Source organism: Andrographis paniculata, unplaced genomic scaffold, assembly GCF_009805555.1.
Source record: "Andrographis paniculata isolate CXL003 unplaced genomic scaffold, ASM980555v1 Contig54END, whole genome shotgun sequence".
Classification (NCBI taxonomy): Eukaryota; Viridiplantae; Streptophyta; class Magnoliopsida; order Lamiales; family Acanthaceae; genus Andrographis; species Andrographis paniculata.
Window position 1 is genome coordinate 5,213,258 of NW_026137589.1, and position 17,179 is coordinate 5,230,436.

Here is a 17,179-nt window from a genome sequence, read left to right on the forward strand (position 1 = left end):
CTCATAAAAATTTATCAATTTTAGTCCCAATATGGTTGATAACAAGGCCATATTGGATGACTCAGAAGATGACCGGACGTCCTAGGCACCCAACACGGCCATCTTCCTGCCAGTATTCTGAACAAACCATATTCACGACTATGTTCTTAAAAAATAATAGTATTTTAATTATAGTGAGTGATTAAAAATAATGTAATGATATTTTTGTCCTTACTTTTTTGTGTAAAAGTAATGATGTGATGTAAAGTAAGGGTATTTGTGGAAAAAATTAGGGTATTTAATGAAATGTAAACTTTGTAATTGGACGTCTCAAAATAGAAACATGTAAACTTTGTAAGCGGACGGAGGGAGTATTTTTTACAATTATTTCATAATATAAAAAATAATCAATTTTTATTATTTTAAAAATATATAAAAATAATACTCCCTCTGTCCCACACGGTATTTTAGGATGGGGGTAATCAGTAGATAATTAAAAATATATTAGTGAAAATAATTATCCCATAATATAAATAATTATAAATTAAAATTAAGATAACTAATTAGTTTAATTAAAATTTAAAAAATAAAATTAAAAAGTTTAAAATAAGATTAAAGTGTATAATCATTTTTCAAAAAAAGAAAGTGACATGGTACGTGGGATCGGACAGAAACGGCAACGTGGACATGAAATGTGGGACGGAGGGAGTAATATATTAATATATATTTTTAATTAATAATCGTATAAGACATGTAGCAATCAAATTAAATTAATTAGTACCACCATATTATGATCCTATTTTGAGGTCAAATTTTCAAAATTAATTAAATAACATATAATAGTAGTAAGTTACGACCAAGTATCAACCACGAGTTTTGAAATAGTAATTAGTATTTAATTCGTTTTAAGATTTGTATTTTTATTTTTATTTTCTTTCTCAGAAGATAATAACAAATTAGCAATCCCAAGTCTAAGTCTATGTAAGTCAAGCCACAGAAGCCAACTGTCTTTAGTTTCATATTGATATTTTCCACATTCCAATATTTAGGCTTTATCCACATACATATATACATTTATTTTTTTTTTACACTATTTTATTAATATTAACATTTTTTTTTTTTTTACATGTTCTAATCAATATATATATATATATACCGCATTAATATAAAAAATATATGCCCCATTAATAAATAACCATACACACAAAACACAAATATATATATATACATTGATTAGAACATGTATAAAAAAAATTGTTAATATTAATAAATATATATATGTATATATATATGAATATATTTACGTATTCCCCCGTAGCATGAATGAAATATTCATATAATTAATATAATGAGGTAGAGATCTATTCGCTGAATTTGGACTTTTCAATATATGTAGCTACTGGAGCTGTTTATTTTGAACAAATAAAAATAATGTTTCAGTGGAAAATTCATTTTGAAAGTACATAACAAAATAATGTAGCTACATGGCTTTAAAATTTAAATGAATCTGAGAGAGTAGTACTTAATAATTTTATGGTACTTAATTGATTCATTGATTTTTACTTTGACATATATGAAAATTAAATCAGGGCTGGATATATCATACAATAATAATAATAATAATAATAAATCATACAATCCTTTTTTTTTAATGATATAATATTATATATAAATGTAGCTGACAATTAAAAAACGAAAAACTTACATCATTTCGAGAGTATATTATTGCAACGTATGGTTCATTTCCATCGGAAATGTTATTACACATCATTAGTTATTTATTCTTGCATAGATTCTATAGGTCAGAGACGTGAATTAAAATCAAATCCGGACCGTCCAAACACGGATCGATCTAAGGGCAGAAAACGACGTTGTAATTTGTCCCTCCAGGGCAGCTCTTAGTTGCTGTATTATCCTTAGGGTAGCTGTACGCATCAGGGCACCGGTCCTTGAAAAACCGGGAGAACCGAGTCGGTCCGCACGGACCGGTATTGCAACAGTACTCATTGGTCCTGAACACAGTGCAGGGATCATTGCACCCGTTCGGAATCCTCAGCTCCGACGGGCACTGCCCGATAATGTCCGCCGCGCACCGCAGCGTCCGCTGGTTGCAGCCGTCGGATCCGCCGCTGAATTCCATCCGAAGGTTGAAGCCGTCGATAACCGAGATGTCGTAGAAATCGCGAGCGCCGCCGCTGCCGAGGGTGTATTCGGCTAGGGTTAGGGGCTTCTGGCCAGAGAGGCGGCACTCGAGGGCGCCGGCGCAGTCGCCGGTCTGGCAGCGGCCTCGACCGGCGCCGTCGAAGGAGCAGCCGGTTCGGCCCCAGACTCGGCCGCCGCGGGTGCCGGCGGGGACGTTGAAGGTCCAGGACTCGCCACGGTTGAGCCGGCGGCCGCCGCCCACTGGAGTGGCGGCTGCCCAGACGGTGTAGGGGCAGTTGTTCCGGACGGTGAATACGGCGGCGGTGGCGCCGGAGATGGCGGAGAGGGTAATGAGAAGGGCGACGGAAAGAGATGTGAGATTTGAGGAATCCATTGCTATTTGTTGGAGAGGTGTGAGAAAATTTAATTGCAGTGAAGGCTATATATAGAGAGAGCCAAGGTACACTATTACGTACAGTACATATGCATTAATAATAATAAGAAGAAGAAAAAGAAGAAGAAGATTTATAAGAAAGAAGAAAAAGAAGAAAGGTATGAAGTCTAGTCTTTAGAATTTTAGGAGTTTTGAACGCAAGAAAGATGGGAATAATAAATAATTATTCGATATAATTGAATGCTGTTTTTTTTTTTTTTGGTATATATATATATACACTAGTATTTTTAAAAATATATATATATATTGCATAGTTGGAAAATATTTGTAAAAAGAGTGGTGTTTGTGTAGTGTTTTATTCTTAAAAAATATTACAAAAAAAATAAAATAATAATAATAAAAATATACATAATAATAATATTAAAGTCAATAAGAAAAATACATAAAACATCATTTATTATAATACTCTCATAATTTCTTATGTCATACATCCGAATGACCTAAAACTATAAACATTAATAAGCACTCTTTGGTTATTGTTTTCTTATTTAATCTGTGAATGTGTTTAATTTGATTATGATTTCAAATTGATACTATATTATTAAAATTAAATTTAAATCAAAATCAAACAAACATATCATTTTTTATATAATAAATTATAAATATGTATATTGAAATTCACAAGATGAACGCCCATAGTTTATGTTTATCAAACTATAGAATAGTCATCTTAATTTGAATATATATCGGATTTGACCTATTTTTAAAATGAAAGAAGATGCATGACACAGGATTAAATCAAACTATAAATATATTATATTTATAAGGTGGTATACATAGGCAGTCTTGATTTAGTCAAGATATGAAAATTCTTCTCATCATATTATGGCATAGTTTGGCAAAGAGCCATTATATGTATATAAAAAAATGAGTATATATATATTCATACAGGACGTGTTTTTTGTAATTTGTAATTTATATTTTAATATTTTAAAAAAAAATTAAAATAAATATGATATATTATTTATTATTATTACTATTTAATATTGTTCAATTATACTAGAATTCACAGATAAATTTAATAAGCAATTCAAGCATTTAATTTTATAACTCGCAATTGTCGCACATAATGTTGAATCGGCCTAATTTAACCATAATTAATTTATTTTATTTAAAGAATAATCTCATGTACTAAATATAAATATTGCATAGCCGCCTGTACTGTGTATTAGTTTCTATGAATCGCCATGTTGACTTGTTGCTCACTTTTATTTAATTTCTGCACACAAATGACTTAGGTCATATCTATCTAGCTGTGCTATCACAGCATAGTAGTAAATAAGTAGAATTTGTGAATGACCTCAAATTTATTTGCCAACATTCCATAGAGATATTACTAAAAATAAAATTAACAATTTTTATACTTAGTAAATAAATATATATATATATTATATTTAATTATATTTTTACACAATTTTTTATACTTGAGTTTACATGTAAATAAATAATATACAATACTTTTTAACAAGCCAAGTCGAGACGAACAAAATTTGGTTATTGAATTAAATTTAAACAAAAATTTTAACTCATATATTTTAACAAACGGATAGGAACCGAGCTAATTAAACATAAAAAGTTTGGCTCAATTCAATGGAATTATGTGTATCTACTTACTAGGTATTTTTGTTGTGCATTATGAAACTTTATAAAAGTATCACAAAAAATAATAGTGTATATTTTTTTTCATTTTTACTGTATCGTGAATATATATTATATATTAATATATATTTTTAAAAAATTGTATATGGTGAAACAATTAGCTGAACACATTAAAAAATGTGACAGAAACGGAAATGGAATTAATGAGAGTGAAAGGTATATTGCAAGTCTTGGTCAACATTGTTTAGACTATAGATTTTGTTAGTTTTTATTTTTTTTAAAAAAAAACAAATAAAATAGTAAAAATTTGAAACTTTGATATGATTTTTTGAAAAAAAAGTACTTTTAATAAATAATAGTATAATACTATTTTTTAAATATATATATATATAACCTAAATTTATTAGAACCACTATATATATACCTAGACGTGCATGAGCCCTTGAAACGCACATTTATTACTCGCACATGCATCATACGTGCATGGCTTTACACATTCAACCTTATTCTCACATACATACGATGTCTAAACGATCTCGGCCGTCCAATCCCTGCCAGGTGGACAAATCAAGGGCAGAAAGTAACGCTGTAGTTAGTCCCCGCCGGGCAGCTTTTCGTGGCCGTGTCGTCCTTAGGGTAACTGTAAGCGTCCGGGCATCTCTCCTTGAAGAACTTCGAGTAGTCCGTCGGAACGCAGGGCACCGTCGACCCTTCCGGGCAGCAGTACTCATCCCTCCCGAACGCCGTACACGGGTCCTTGCACGCATTATTCCCCGCCTTCAGCTGCGCCGGGCACTGCCCGACGATGTCCGCCGTGCACCTGAGGGTTCTCTGGTTGCAGCCGTCGGAGTCGCCGGCGAACTCCATCCCAAGGTTGAAACCGTCCACCAGAGACACGTCGTACGAGTCCTGACCGCCGGCGGGGCCGAGAGTGAACTCCGCGATCGTGAACGGCTTCTCGCCGGAGTTTACGCACTGGAGTACGCCGCCGCAGTCGCCGGTTTCGCACCGCCCGTTTCCGTTCGGGTCGAAGTTGCACCCGGTTCGGCCCCATACCCGACCCGATGGGGTGCCGGGCGGTATATCGATTTCCCACACGTCGCCGCGGTTGAGCTGGCGACCGCCACCCACCGGCGTGGCCGCTGCCCAGACTGGGTTTGGGCAGTTGCTTTTTACGGTGAATTTGGTGGCGGCGCCGCCGCCGGAGATGCAGGAAATGACGATTAGAAGGAGGATGGAGCGGGAAATAATTGATAAGGAATCCATGGCTGGAAAGGTAGCCGTTTGGAAAACGCAGTGGTAGTGTGGCAGATATATATAGAGCTTTTAGAGGGGTAATTTGGGAAATTAATTATATATATATATATATAATATTTTACTTAATGTGACACTTAAATAAATAATTATAAACCAGTCAAGAGACCTAAGACGAGTGAATTTATGTTGTGGAAATTTCAGCTACATGAAATTAATGTTGCGGAAAAGTATGTGTTTAGAGTAAGGTATGGCTCCCCAACTCTATTATTTTGCCTTTTTTCCCCCAAAATTAAATAAGTTCATATATACTACATAAGATGCTATTATATTTTATTTGAATATTATGTCATGTATTTATTTGTATTATATTATATAAAATATTCAATATTTTTACTATTCTTAATCACAATTTTGAACCCAACATTCAACTTTAATTACCTAAATTATATTGTTTTGTCTATTTTGTTTTTACCTTTTCATTTTAAATATTTATATAAATTAGTATATATGAAAGGATAAAAACATTAGACATATAAAACTTTTCAAATTTTGTGACATTAAGCTAGAAAAATTAAAGAGATACAGACGATTTTGGTTTATGTTTCAATATATGTATAAATATATATATATATAATATTATACAATTAAACACAATTATTTTTTAAATTATTCACAATATAAGTTCTGTTTAAATATGTTTTTTTTTTTTTTTTGGAAAATTTGGAATTTTGATAAAAGTATATCTCATTTTCTCTTATAAAATAGTATAATTTAAACAAACAATTAAGTATAAAGCTCAATTTAAAATCAAGAAAAGTAATATTATGTAGTTATTATTATTATTCTTATTAAGTATATGTGAAAGCCACCAATTGGTTGACTGACCATCAGTTCCGTAGTTTAACTGAAACTTTTTTTCTACAAAAAAATAAAAAAATTTAAACTTTTTTTCTACTTGGAACCTTCCCTTGGCGAGTCCAGCTGTCTGATAATCAGTTCAGTTTTTGGAGATTATTATTTCGATAAATTGATTGATTTTACTATATAAATTTTAAATATATTATTCAACAATATACTGTCCAATCAAATGTATATATGCAAAAATAATAAAAAAGAAAATGTATATATGCAAAATGTTAGCAACAGTTATTTATTTATTTATTATTTATATATACAAGAAAATGAGAAATATAATTATAATTTGGCGGTGATTGCGGAACGACTAATTGGCCCAAGTATCATTATAAAACAATAGAGAAAGAGTTTTAAGTAATTTCGAAATTTGATACATGAATAAAACAGTATTCAATTTATAATGCCGCACTGACCAATTCAACAAAGGTGACGTAACAAAATTGTATTTACATTTTTAAGAAAATTAAGAACCATTATTGTACAATAACTATACAAGATACATTAATTTATTTTTTTATATTTAGGGTGTGTTTGTTTGGGGATACATTAATTTATTTTTTTATATTTAGGGTGTGTTTGTTTGGGGGTTTGGATTTTGAGTTGGGATTTGAATAGTAAAAATTTTGAATTTAAATAGTTGTATGATGTGATATAAATAGGTGATGATGTGATGTTTTGAATGTAAAATTGATTTTTAGTATAATATAAAAAATGAAAAATAGGTGTTTGATTTGATATTTTTGGAGGAAAAATTTTGGATGAATAGTGGAATTTTATCCAAATCCATCAAACGAACACACCCTTAATAAATTTATATAATTTAATTAATTATGAAAATAATATTTATATATTTTAATAAACAATGTTTATTTTTAGTTTAATAATTTATTTATCTTATAAAATACTAGTAATTGATATATCTAATTTAATATTATATTAGTATACTTTTCATTTGTTTTCTCAATCATTTTTTTTTTTTGACTCCATTTTCAATATATAATATACTTATATCATATTATTTTACATTTTTTTTTATTAAAAAATTTATAATATGAGTGAAAAATATGAATAAGTTTCAGGCAAAAAGAGAAACTCGATTATTGGAAACCCAGTATTGGATTCTTGAATTGCAAGTGCCAAGTGGTCTGCGAACATTCTACAAATAATCTATCTTTATTTATTTAGTTACCTTTAATTAATTAAACAAACAATATATATACAATACTCGTGTGTTTTTATTACGAATGTATAAAATATTATTCATTTATTTATTTATTGCGTTATTTTAAATTTTTTTGATATGAGTATATTTTATTAGGCTTACTCTACAAGGGCCCAATCAAGCCCAATTACTGGAGGCCTATTAACTTGCCATATTAAAAGAATTAATTACACGAAATCGGTATTATCAATCATTACTCCCATATATATAATTCATATCAATAAATTAATTAATTATTATATAGAATAATAAAATAAATAGGTGGGCCGGGAAGTTAATTAATTAATACGGAAGGAAGGAGACCCGTTACATGACTGCTGAGATTCTGCGTGTATGTGGTTTGTTATTTCTCTCTCTTAGCTGTCTGTCTGTCTGTCTGTGTGTTTAATCTGTGGAGTTTCCCGCTACTTCATTCTCTCGTCATTTTCATTAAAACCTAGCCTAGCCTGGTCGGTTACTCCTCTCTCTCTCGCTCTCGCTCTCCATTAACGTACATGCCTTAATGAATGCCGGAGTTTTCTCTTTTCGGCATTTATTTTGTGTATTTTTTTGTTGATATATTTTATATATAATGTGGAGTTTTTGGTGGCTTTGGCTGAATATTGATTGATTGTCTGTTGCAGGTGTCGGAGGAGGAGGATGGACTGAGGTGGCCGACGGGAGCTAGGTGAGGAGTTGCGGTTGTTTTGTTATTGTTTCGATTGCGTTATGTGTTTTTTTGGTGTTTGCTTCAACTTTGGTTCGATTGGATTGGAGCTGCGATTTTGTTTGCGAGTTGGATTTTGGCCATCTGTTTTTACGGAATCTGAGAGTTTACGAATTGGGGATTTGGTTCTATCTTTTCTTTGTTTTGGTTTATGAAGGATTGATCTTTTTTCAGCATTTTTTTTTTTTTTTTTTGTTAGCAATGGATTACAGAGTAAACCTAAATTAATTTTGTTTTTTGTAATGTGAATTGTTCTGTTTGCTTGATCGAGTAGAGGAGGTTTTAGAAATGTATCTTGATGAAATCTGCGTTCTTTGAAGATTGGTGGATCATCTGGAGGGAGTCATGATCCAAGTCAATAATGAGTCCTGTACACCCGAGGCTGCCAAAGAAGTCAGATTTACTTCACATTCTTCATTATCTGATAGCAGTTCTGAGAATCTCACTCCAAGATGCTCTTCTGTTTCGGGGTATTTGTTTCCAGTCTTTCCATTCCTATGTCTGGTCTCAGCAATATTGGAACACAGAATTGATCTTATAAATATCATCATTTTGGATTAATTGTTATAAAATAATCAGATATGGGTTTAGATACATGATTCTATTTTTTGAGCGGAGTAATATTTCAACAGATTAACTTCTGCATGTTTTCATGTGATTGGTGATGTGAATTTAACTTACTGTTAATGATGATAATTGCTATATGTTTTTCTGGTTTTGTATATGCTAAATTGGCTTTTCAGTTAAGTGCTACTTGTGCTCACATTAGTCAGGGGGTGTTGGTAACGCATTTCATTTCTGTTCTATGTAGTTTCAAGATTCACCGACGGTTTGGCCCAGCTAGACGTTCCTCCCAAGCTGGCTGGACAAATGAGGAGGTACATGCCTTCATTCGATTATCAACTTAAATTAGTTTGGCTAAACTAATGTGATCTTGGAGTCGACAGTAACAGAAGCTGCCAAGCTTTTGTACTTTGAGATAGATGTTTATAAGCTGTGTTGCTATTAGATATAACTTTTTTCTTTTTTTTTTTTTGTGCTGGCATTCAACATAGAGATTCATTAACGCCTCAAGTGTGCATGCTGTTGTTTTCTGAGTGGAGTTGCATGAGTGTCTGATTTTTTGGTTGATTACTATAATGAATTTTTATGACTTTTTGGTGTGAAAAATGAATCTACCATAGGAGAAAGTTGTTGCGTACAAAGGGAGGCAGGGCATTTTGCTAGCTGAGAAGTTAATGACCCGGCCAATTTTGAGTCACTGCCTTATTTAAGTCCTGCTCTTTTGAGACAATCACCTTTTTTTTTTTTTTTCTTTCATTTTTACGATAGGATAAGCTACTCACTGAAGCAGTGCAAAGGTACAATGGGAAGAACTGGAAAAAAATAGGTGAGCTTATCATTCAACAAGCAGGTTGATTTTTGGCAATTCCATGAACATATACTTCCGCTTCTTGATGAGCTTGTGTTCATTGCTATGAACTTTCACTGTGTATATGCCTTATGACGAGCAAAATGCCTCTTCCATATATATCAATGACAAGTTCCCGTTTCTGTTCATGTGTAACAAGAGCTTTTATCGCCAAATATCTTCCCTAATCTGGTATGCCACGAGTCCCCTTATCATAATCATTCTCAAATGTGTCCATCTCTGTACAGCTGAATGCATGCCTGGCAGGACAGATGTTCAATGCCTGCATCGTTGGCAGAAGGTCCTTAATCCTGACCTTGTCAAAAGCCCTTGGACAAGGGAGGTAATTACATCTGTCCACTGCTTTGATTTCTGTATATTATTAGAGAAAAACACGAGAAAAAAAAACTTAGTACACTTGTGTCATATCATGCCTATGATCATTTATATACATATTTGTGCTTTTTTGTCTGAAACTTTAGGAGGATGAATGTATTATTGAGTTAGTGGGAAAGTATGGCACTAAGAAATGGTCAACAATTGCAAAGTTGTTACCTGGTCGCATTGGCAAGCAGTGCAGGGAGAGGTGAGTAATACATACGCTTAATCAATTTTTATGAATATTAGTGGAATACTGGTCTCTTAGTTTAATACATGATGAGGAGCTTCGCGAGCAGCTCTTCAATATATTTAGAATATAATCACATATTCACATCATCAGAATAGAAATGCAGACAGTAGGGCTTTTTTTTTTTTTTTCATTGCCTAATGAATAGAATTATTGATTATAATACTGAATATTGGTGGTGATTGTGCTGTGATCTATTATTGAAGACATGCAAATACATTGAATTAGATACTAGCCTCTAACCTTTGACATCTGAAGAAATGCAGTGATATGTATGTAGAATGTATGTAACTCTTCTTCTGATAAGGCACTGGCTGCCTGTGAATTCTCAGGTGGCATAATCACCTGGATCCAGCAGTTAAAAAAGATGCTTGGACTGAAGAGGAGGAAGCAATTTTGGCACACTACCACCATTTACTTGGTAATAAATGGGCAGATATTGCAAAGTTTCTACCTGGAAGGTATCTATTTTGAAGTTTATTTATCATGTAGCAAATAGTGACAATACAATTTCTTGAATGTTTGCTTGCAAGTTCAGAGGTTACTCGGATAATGCTGATTGATCTATTTAATTGATGTTTGCACAAGCTAAAACAATTATTTTTCCTAGTTATATATAGACAGTATATGTTCAATAGACTCAGATTCTACGCCTTCATTTGTTTTTCTGAGTAGATTATTCGAACTCTCATACTTTGTTGTTTATGTTCATTTTATCTGGGTTTTAGCTTAATAATCCAAGTTGCTTCTGGCAATACTTGATTGTCCTTTTGATTGATCCGCGATTTTTTAGCTCTATGTTTCTAAATGTTCTATAGTTTATTTTCTTTAGATTTTAAGTACTCATATTTTATAATCTTGGGTGTTGTATTGCTTTTTAAATCTGCTACTTTTGATGGTGTTTATTTACTCATTGATTGCAGGACTGATAATGCTATAAAAAATCACTGGAATTGCACATTGAAGAAGAAACCTGACTTAAATATGCCTCGTTTGTCTATATCAAAATTGAGGGGAAATGCATATACCCATGCTTGCACTGATGAAGGAAAATTGGGACCTGCAGGAAGTTGTAGGATGCCCTCTAGTCTCTTTGAACCTAGATCCTCTAGCCCACAACAGGTTTCATCGAACACAAATGGTGCCCTTTCAGTGACAATGGCTCTCGGGAAATCTAATCTTTCTGTGGATTCTTCAGAGACAAAACCTTCTCTTGTAGGAAACAGCCGACATCCTGGGGAAGTTCAAACTAAAGGGAATCCATTCACTCAATTTCCAAGCATCACAATTGATAGTTCAAGTGAACTTCCATATATAGGATGTGCTAACAAAACGAGATCATGGAAACCCCCATTGAACTGCTTGTTACAAAACACATTGGATGCATGCACTTGGATTAGAACAGATCCATTCAGCCTTGATGATGTTCTTCCAGGAACATATGCAAGCACAATAGAGTCTCCAAAAAGAACCCGGAATAGTTCATGTGTAACTGATGATAAGTCTGCCTGCTCTCCCGTTGACACTAATTTAAGCTTGTCGTTAAGTGGATATGGCTATGAGAATGAGAAGGCTAAAAAAAGAGGCAGAGTCTGTGAAACACCTACATCCAATTTCACTGATTATTCCTGCACCCCGAATTCTGCTGGCAAGAGCATTCTTGTAGAGACTGAGCATGTTAGCCATCATCTTTCTCCTTTCTATCCCATTAACTTGTCATTGAGTATATCTAGTAGCAGGGGTAGTCCGGAGTCTCTGCTCATGAGTTCTGCAATGAGTTACCAGTATACCTCTTCAATCCTGAGAAAAAATAATTCGAGATATACTGAAAATACAGGTTGCTCTAGTAATTTCAGCACTCCAACATGTACTACATCTTGTGTTTCTGATACTGAAGATGCTGCAAATGGGTTCAGCTCGATGTGTGTGAAAGGCCGGTTGCATTCTAGGGATTCTGATTCCGGAGCATCAGTTTGTGGACAGGGTCTGGACCGATGCCTAGAACATGCATTTGATTTGGAGAGTGATTCAAACAATGTTAGATGTACTCCTGGCTCTTCGACTCCTTCTTCAGAACTTGCCTTCAATGCCAAAATGATGCTGACACCATGAAGTTATGAAATCTGTGAGTTCCGTTTTCAATCGGAAATTCCTAATTATATAGTTGGCTGCCTGTTTCTTATGTGATCATAACTTCAATAAATTGGCTGAACATGGTGGTAGACTGGCCGGAACAGGATTCTGTGGTGAAAAAACAGTTGATATGGTTTCTGTGGCAGTATAATCAACATAGACATATAACTTGGCCATGTAGTTCACTTATTTGGGACCTTTAACATCTTTGATAACTTTCATCTGACATATCGTATTCATGTTTATATCGATGGATGTCATATCTGCTTGTTAGTCAATGAAGCCTTGTTCTTCAGGTGTTACTGTGTTCCTGCTTGTATTGACTTTCTACTTGATACCAACTAACTTATCTATTGTTTTCACCATTGATGAACAACAGGGTCTTGGGGACCTTCAAGCCTGTGGGAAAGCCGGAATAATTCTACTGAAGATAAATTCGGCATAGTAAAAGGAAGCATACAGATGTTTTGGGGTGCTGCTCAGAATGAACACTATGGCTGCTTGCTTATGATATGGTCTGATCTCTTTGTTTTTTCAGTTACAGAATAAAGGTTTGGGGTGTTGAATTTAGAGCATCTCTCTGATTAATAAGAATCATAATAATAATAATAATTCCTGAAATATAGAGGTAGTAATAAGAAATTCAACCTGCCCAAGTGTTGATGACTGCTGCAGGGATTTGGATTTTATTTGGTGGAAATACTTGTTATGGTACCGAATGTTTCTATGCTGCATATGCATATGGATAATAATTGATTTTACATGTTGTGGAAGAAATTTATGCATTTTTCCTAAATTGTCTCCATATATGTAATATATAATGTTAGAATAGGGATTTGAGGTGTATGTATGCAGTTTCCTTGCATTGTCCATTGTTGACTACACATACGCACATGCCTTACTGTCTATATTCCAACTTTGGCATATTTGGTAAGTTAAATCCATAGTTTAAGATAAAAAGTCATTGTCATACTATATATATATACACACAACTAACAGATAACTTGATCAAGCAAGATATAAACATATATGTATAGGACAGGGAAGCTGTGACCTGTCTGAACATGTCAAATGTCAACAGCCACTCCTTCACCAGCCCCGCCATTGGCAACTCCATCTCCGTTCTCATTTTCGGTTGCCTCCACCACCAGATGGAATCCCCGGCTGCCTTCGCTTCAGATGGCCAATCTCCTCCTCCGGTTTCTGGCTCTGTTTCTGTCCTCTGCCTCAGCTATTTCCTTAGCTGCAGTTTCACCGGCTAATTCCAAGCATAGGAAACAACAAGGCAACAGTTTCTGGGATTACCCGGAATTCATGTAAGAAATAAAGAAGAAAATCTAGACAGGACATAGAACTAACTATACCATACATAGAGCTGTTAAACGAATCGCGAGCCAAGCTCGACTCAGCTCGTTAACAGCTTGACTTCGCTCGTTTATAGAGATAAATGAGCCGAGCTCGACCTCGGCTCGCGAGTAGCTCACTTGAGTTCGTTAGTGATAATATATTTATATGATTTATATATTAATATAATATATATACTTTTTTATATCAAAATTTGTATTTATTATTAAAATTTAAATATTTTATTATAAAAAATTATGAATAAAATTAAATATATATAATTTATATATTAAAAAATATACATAATATGTATACAATTCAAATCAAGCTCGAACTCGAGTTCAAGTTCAAGCTTTACGAGCCGAGCTCGAGCTTGAATTTGAGCCTAATGAGCCGAGCTTGAACTTGAATTTGGCTCGAATTCTTAACGAGCCGAGCTGAGCCTGTACCGTTAACAAGTTCAAGTCGAGCTCGAACAACCGATACTCGAGCTCGCTCGACTCGTTTAACAGCTCTAACCATACATAACTGGTGATTCATATGGTATAGGTACTGCTTCAGTGTGAACATCTTGGAATTCTTCTATGCAGCCTATCAACTGTCCAAAAGTATTTGCGATATTGCCTACACAGGGATTTTCATCCCCGACAATCTCTCCGATTACATCAGCTTCATTTTCGACCAGGTAAGTTTGTTTCGCTCCACAACGGATAGAAGATAGAAAAAAAACATGAAATTTCTGTATTTTTTGCCATAACCTTTCCAAGCTTAAACCCCACGACTTTCATAGGTAAAGCACATTCTGTTAATCTCTGTCAACATGATAGGGAAATATTCTACTCTCAGGCATTCAAATGATCATACTCACATTTCACAAATAGGTTGAAATTTAAACATGAAAAAAACCCAGACAGGAGTTAGAAAAATGGCAATAACATAAAATGAAGCTACTTGATCTCGACCCTTTGCATAATAATATTTCATTTATCGTATCGTAAAGTTGGCAGGATACCTACTTGTTTCAGCGTCGTCTGTAGCTGTGCCGGCAATCCAAGCGATGAATAACATGGAACAACTCAAGAAGGCAGCTACGATCTCAGTATGCATGTCGTTTGTTTTATTCCTAGTTATCGCAGCTACTGCACTCATATCAGGCTACACATTGTGTAAGAGGATCATATGGTGATGCTTCCTTCACTTAAATATAAACATACTTCATTCCCCATTACCAAGCATGCGTATATACACACAAAATGCTGAATAGATCTATATTGTAACATTTATGAGACTATCCAAATGGCAAAATCGAGAATAGAAGAAAAACTTGTTGCATATCTAACAAATCATCATGTAAAACATAAGGCGACAAAACATTACGGTAACAATTAAGACATACGGTAGAACAGACTAGTTTATAATTAATCATCTCCTTAAAAATGTCCGGAAAAGAAAATGCATCGATGATAGGTATTCTAACAAGTTATAATGAACTGGATTACCTAGAGGCTTCTACATTTTTTTCATCTTTCTCGACGACAAGTTTTCCCTCTGCAAACTCGCAAGCTTGCATAACAACCCCGAGCTGCTTCTGCATCTTCTTGACCACAAAAACTTCCGGCTCCTCACATATTGTGACCACAGTCCCTATTCTGCCAAGTCTCCCTGTTCGGCCAGCCCGGTGTGCATAATGAATCGAGTCAGTGGGCAGCTCTAGATTAACCACAAGATCACATTCCGGTATGTCTAATCCTCTTGCTGAAAGTTCGTTGGTCAACAGCACCCTCACATCCCCATTCTTGAACCTTTTCAAGATGGTTGATCTTGCGAGTTTGTTAAGATCCCCGTGTAGCTCAGCAGCTTTCATCCCACGAGCCTCTAACTTGAAGACGGCATCTTTTAGCTGTTTGGTGTGGTTCATAAATGCTATCACACATTTTGCATCTAAAGCATGTATGCATCTCCTCAATGTGTCGACTTTGTGTTGTATCCTCGTAACAGAATAATAGTGCGTCAATGATGGTGGTAGGCTCTGAACCGGAGAATGACTCTGAACCTCGTTGCTCGAACTTGAATCAGGAGATTCTGATGGCTTAATAGCTCCTGGAGCCGGGATTGATTCGAGAGGGATTACGCGTTTGTCTTGGACAAGAAGTGGATTGTTACCCCAACTTCTAGCAGCTCGGATCACCGAAAATGGCACCGTGGCAGACACCATTATCATTTGCCTTTCTAACCGTCTAGCTTTAGTCCCATTTGAAACATTTTGACCCGCACTGGATCTCCTACCAACATGCTCGAGTATACGATGCATGCTCTCCCTAAAATTGAAGGCAAGAAGTTCGTCCACCTCGTCTAAAACCAAATACCGGCAGCCATGTGTGTGAAGCTTCCCAGCTGCACTTATTTCAGCAATTCGCCCCGGCGTCCCCACAACTATCATAGGCTTGTTCTTCTTGAGGGCCTCTTCTTGCCGTGACCTGTTTGCACCTCCAACGAGCTGTTGAACCAATCTCTTATCCACAGGTCCGAGAACCCTCTCGAATTCCCTCACAATCTGCATTCCAAGCTCTCTCGATGGCGCCACAACCACCGCCTCTATACCCATCTTCGTCCTAGCTTCCGCATTCTCCTTAAAAGGTCCCAATTCCGACAGTATCGGCAGGAGATAGGCTAGTGTTTTACCCGATCCTGTGTAAGACTGGATCACCACATCATGATCATTGAGAATGCTGGGAATTGCTGCAGCCTGAACATCTGTTGGAACCTTATAGCCTTCCTTCTCTAACCTCTCCACCATGAGAGTAGGAAGGCCGAGCTCTGAGAACGATTTCGCAGCAAATGGAGCTAATCCTTGCAGATCAATTTTCCCCTTCTTAACTCCATGAATCACTTTAGAAGCTACTTTCTTTTCTCTTCTTTTGGGGACCTCAATTGTGGAAACCCCTTGCTTCTGTATGCTTATCTCATTTCCATCGGTTTTTGAAATCTCACTCCTCAAACCAAAACTTGCAAGAGTGAGAGGCTCTGCCTCCTTTTGATTGCGAACATGACTCAGAAAACGAACTCTGTCGTATAATAACCCTAGACGCGAAAAAGAGTGAAATTTCCTACAAGAAACGCGGTCACCAACGAGAAGAAGCGTCCTCGTTGCAGCTACAGCAGACATTTTTTCGTTTTCCCCTTAATTAATTCAGCGTCGGAGCTTAGCTTGGAAATGAAATTAGCTCTTGATACCTGCTATTGAAGCCTCATACCAATATCTACGCTCGCTTCTGAAAAATAACAAACATCTAGAAATCAGGAAATGGATGGAGCACCCATTGAAAATGAAAATACACAATTAACGCTTCTTGCAGGCATTTTGTCGAACATCTACCACTCAATCAACT

General features: G+C 35.1%; 4 protein-coding genes across 8 annotated transcripts; 1 reads left to right on the forward strand and 3 right to left on the reverse strand.

Annotated features, from left to right (window-relative positions):
• Positions 1–1,664: 1,664 nt before the first annotated feature.
• On the reverse strand, positions 1,665–2,570 carry LOC127255938 (protein P21-like). Its single transcript, XM_051281735.1, has one exon. The coding sequence runs from the start codon at positions 2,513–2,515 to the stop codon at positions 1,832–1,834; it is 684 nt and encodes a 227-aa protein (XP_051137692.1). The 5' UTR covers positions 2,516–2,570; the 3' UTR covers positions 1,665–1,831.
• Positions 2,571–4,564: 1,994 nt separating this feature from the next.
• On the reverse strand, positions 4,565–5,444 carry LOC127255803 (protein P21-like). The gene has a single exon (XM_051281542.1). The coding sequence runs from the start codon at positions 5,438–5,440 to the stop codon at positions 4,742–4,744; it is 699 nt and encodes a 232-aa protein (XP_051137499.1). The 5' UTR covers positions 5,441–5,444; the 3' UTR covers positions 4,565–4,741.
• Positions 5,445–7,896: 2,452 nt separating this feature from the next.
• Positions 7,897–13,295, forward strand: LOC127255712 (uncharacterized). The gene is made up of 10 exons (XM_051281401.1): positions 7,897–8,017; positions 8,192–8,235; positions 8,595–8,744; positions 9,086–9,152; positions 9,607–9,664; positions 9,934–10,028; positions 10,168–10,271; positions 10,646–10,774; positions 11,237–12,438; positions 12,826–13,295. Exons 3-9 carry the CDS (start codon positions 8,620–8,622, stop codon positions 12,423–12,425), a joined length of 1,767 nt encoding a protein of 588 aa, XP_051137358.1. The 5' UTR covers positions 7,897–8,017; positions 8,192–8,235; positions 8,595–8,619; the 3' UTR covers positions 12,426–12,438; positions 12,826–13,295.
• Positions 10,018–16,956, reverse strand: LOC127255713 (DEAD-box ATP-dependent RNA helicase 47A). Of its 5 annotated transcripts, none has more exons than XR_007839711.1 (3): positions 15,290–16,956; positions 14,807–14,929; positions 13,335–13,704 (listed from the first exon to the last, which is right to left on the reverse strand). XR_007839711.1 is itself a non-coding variant. In XM_051281402.1 (2 exons), exons 1-2 carry the CDS (start codon positions 16,954–16,956, stop codon positions 10,033–10,035), a joined length of 1,692 nt encoding a protein of 563 aa, XP_051137359.1. In that variant the 3' UTR covers positions 10,018–10,032. The 5 variants fall into 5 exon arrangements, 2 of the variants coding, with proteins under 2 accessions (XP_051137359.1, XP_051137360.1); XR_007839710.1 differs by having other exon boundaries at positions 13,335–13,741; XR_007839712.1 differs by having other exon boundaries at positions 13,335–13,741; positions 14,807–14,945.
• Between the last annotated feature and the right edge of the window lie 223 nt (positions 16,957–17,179).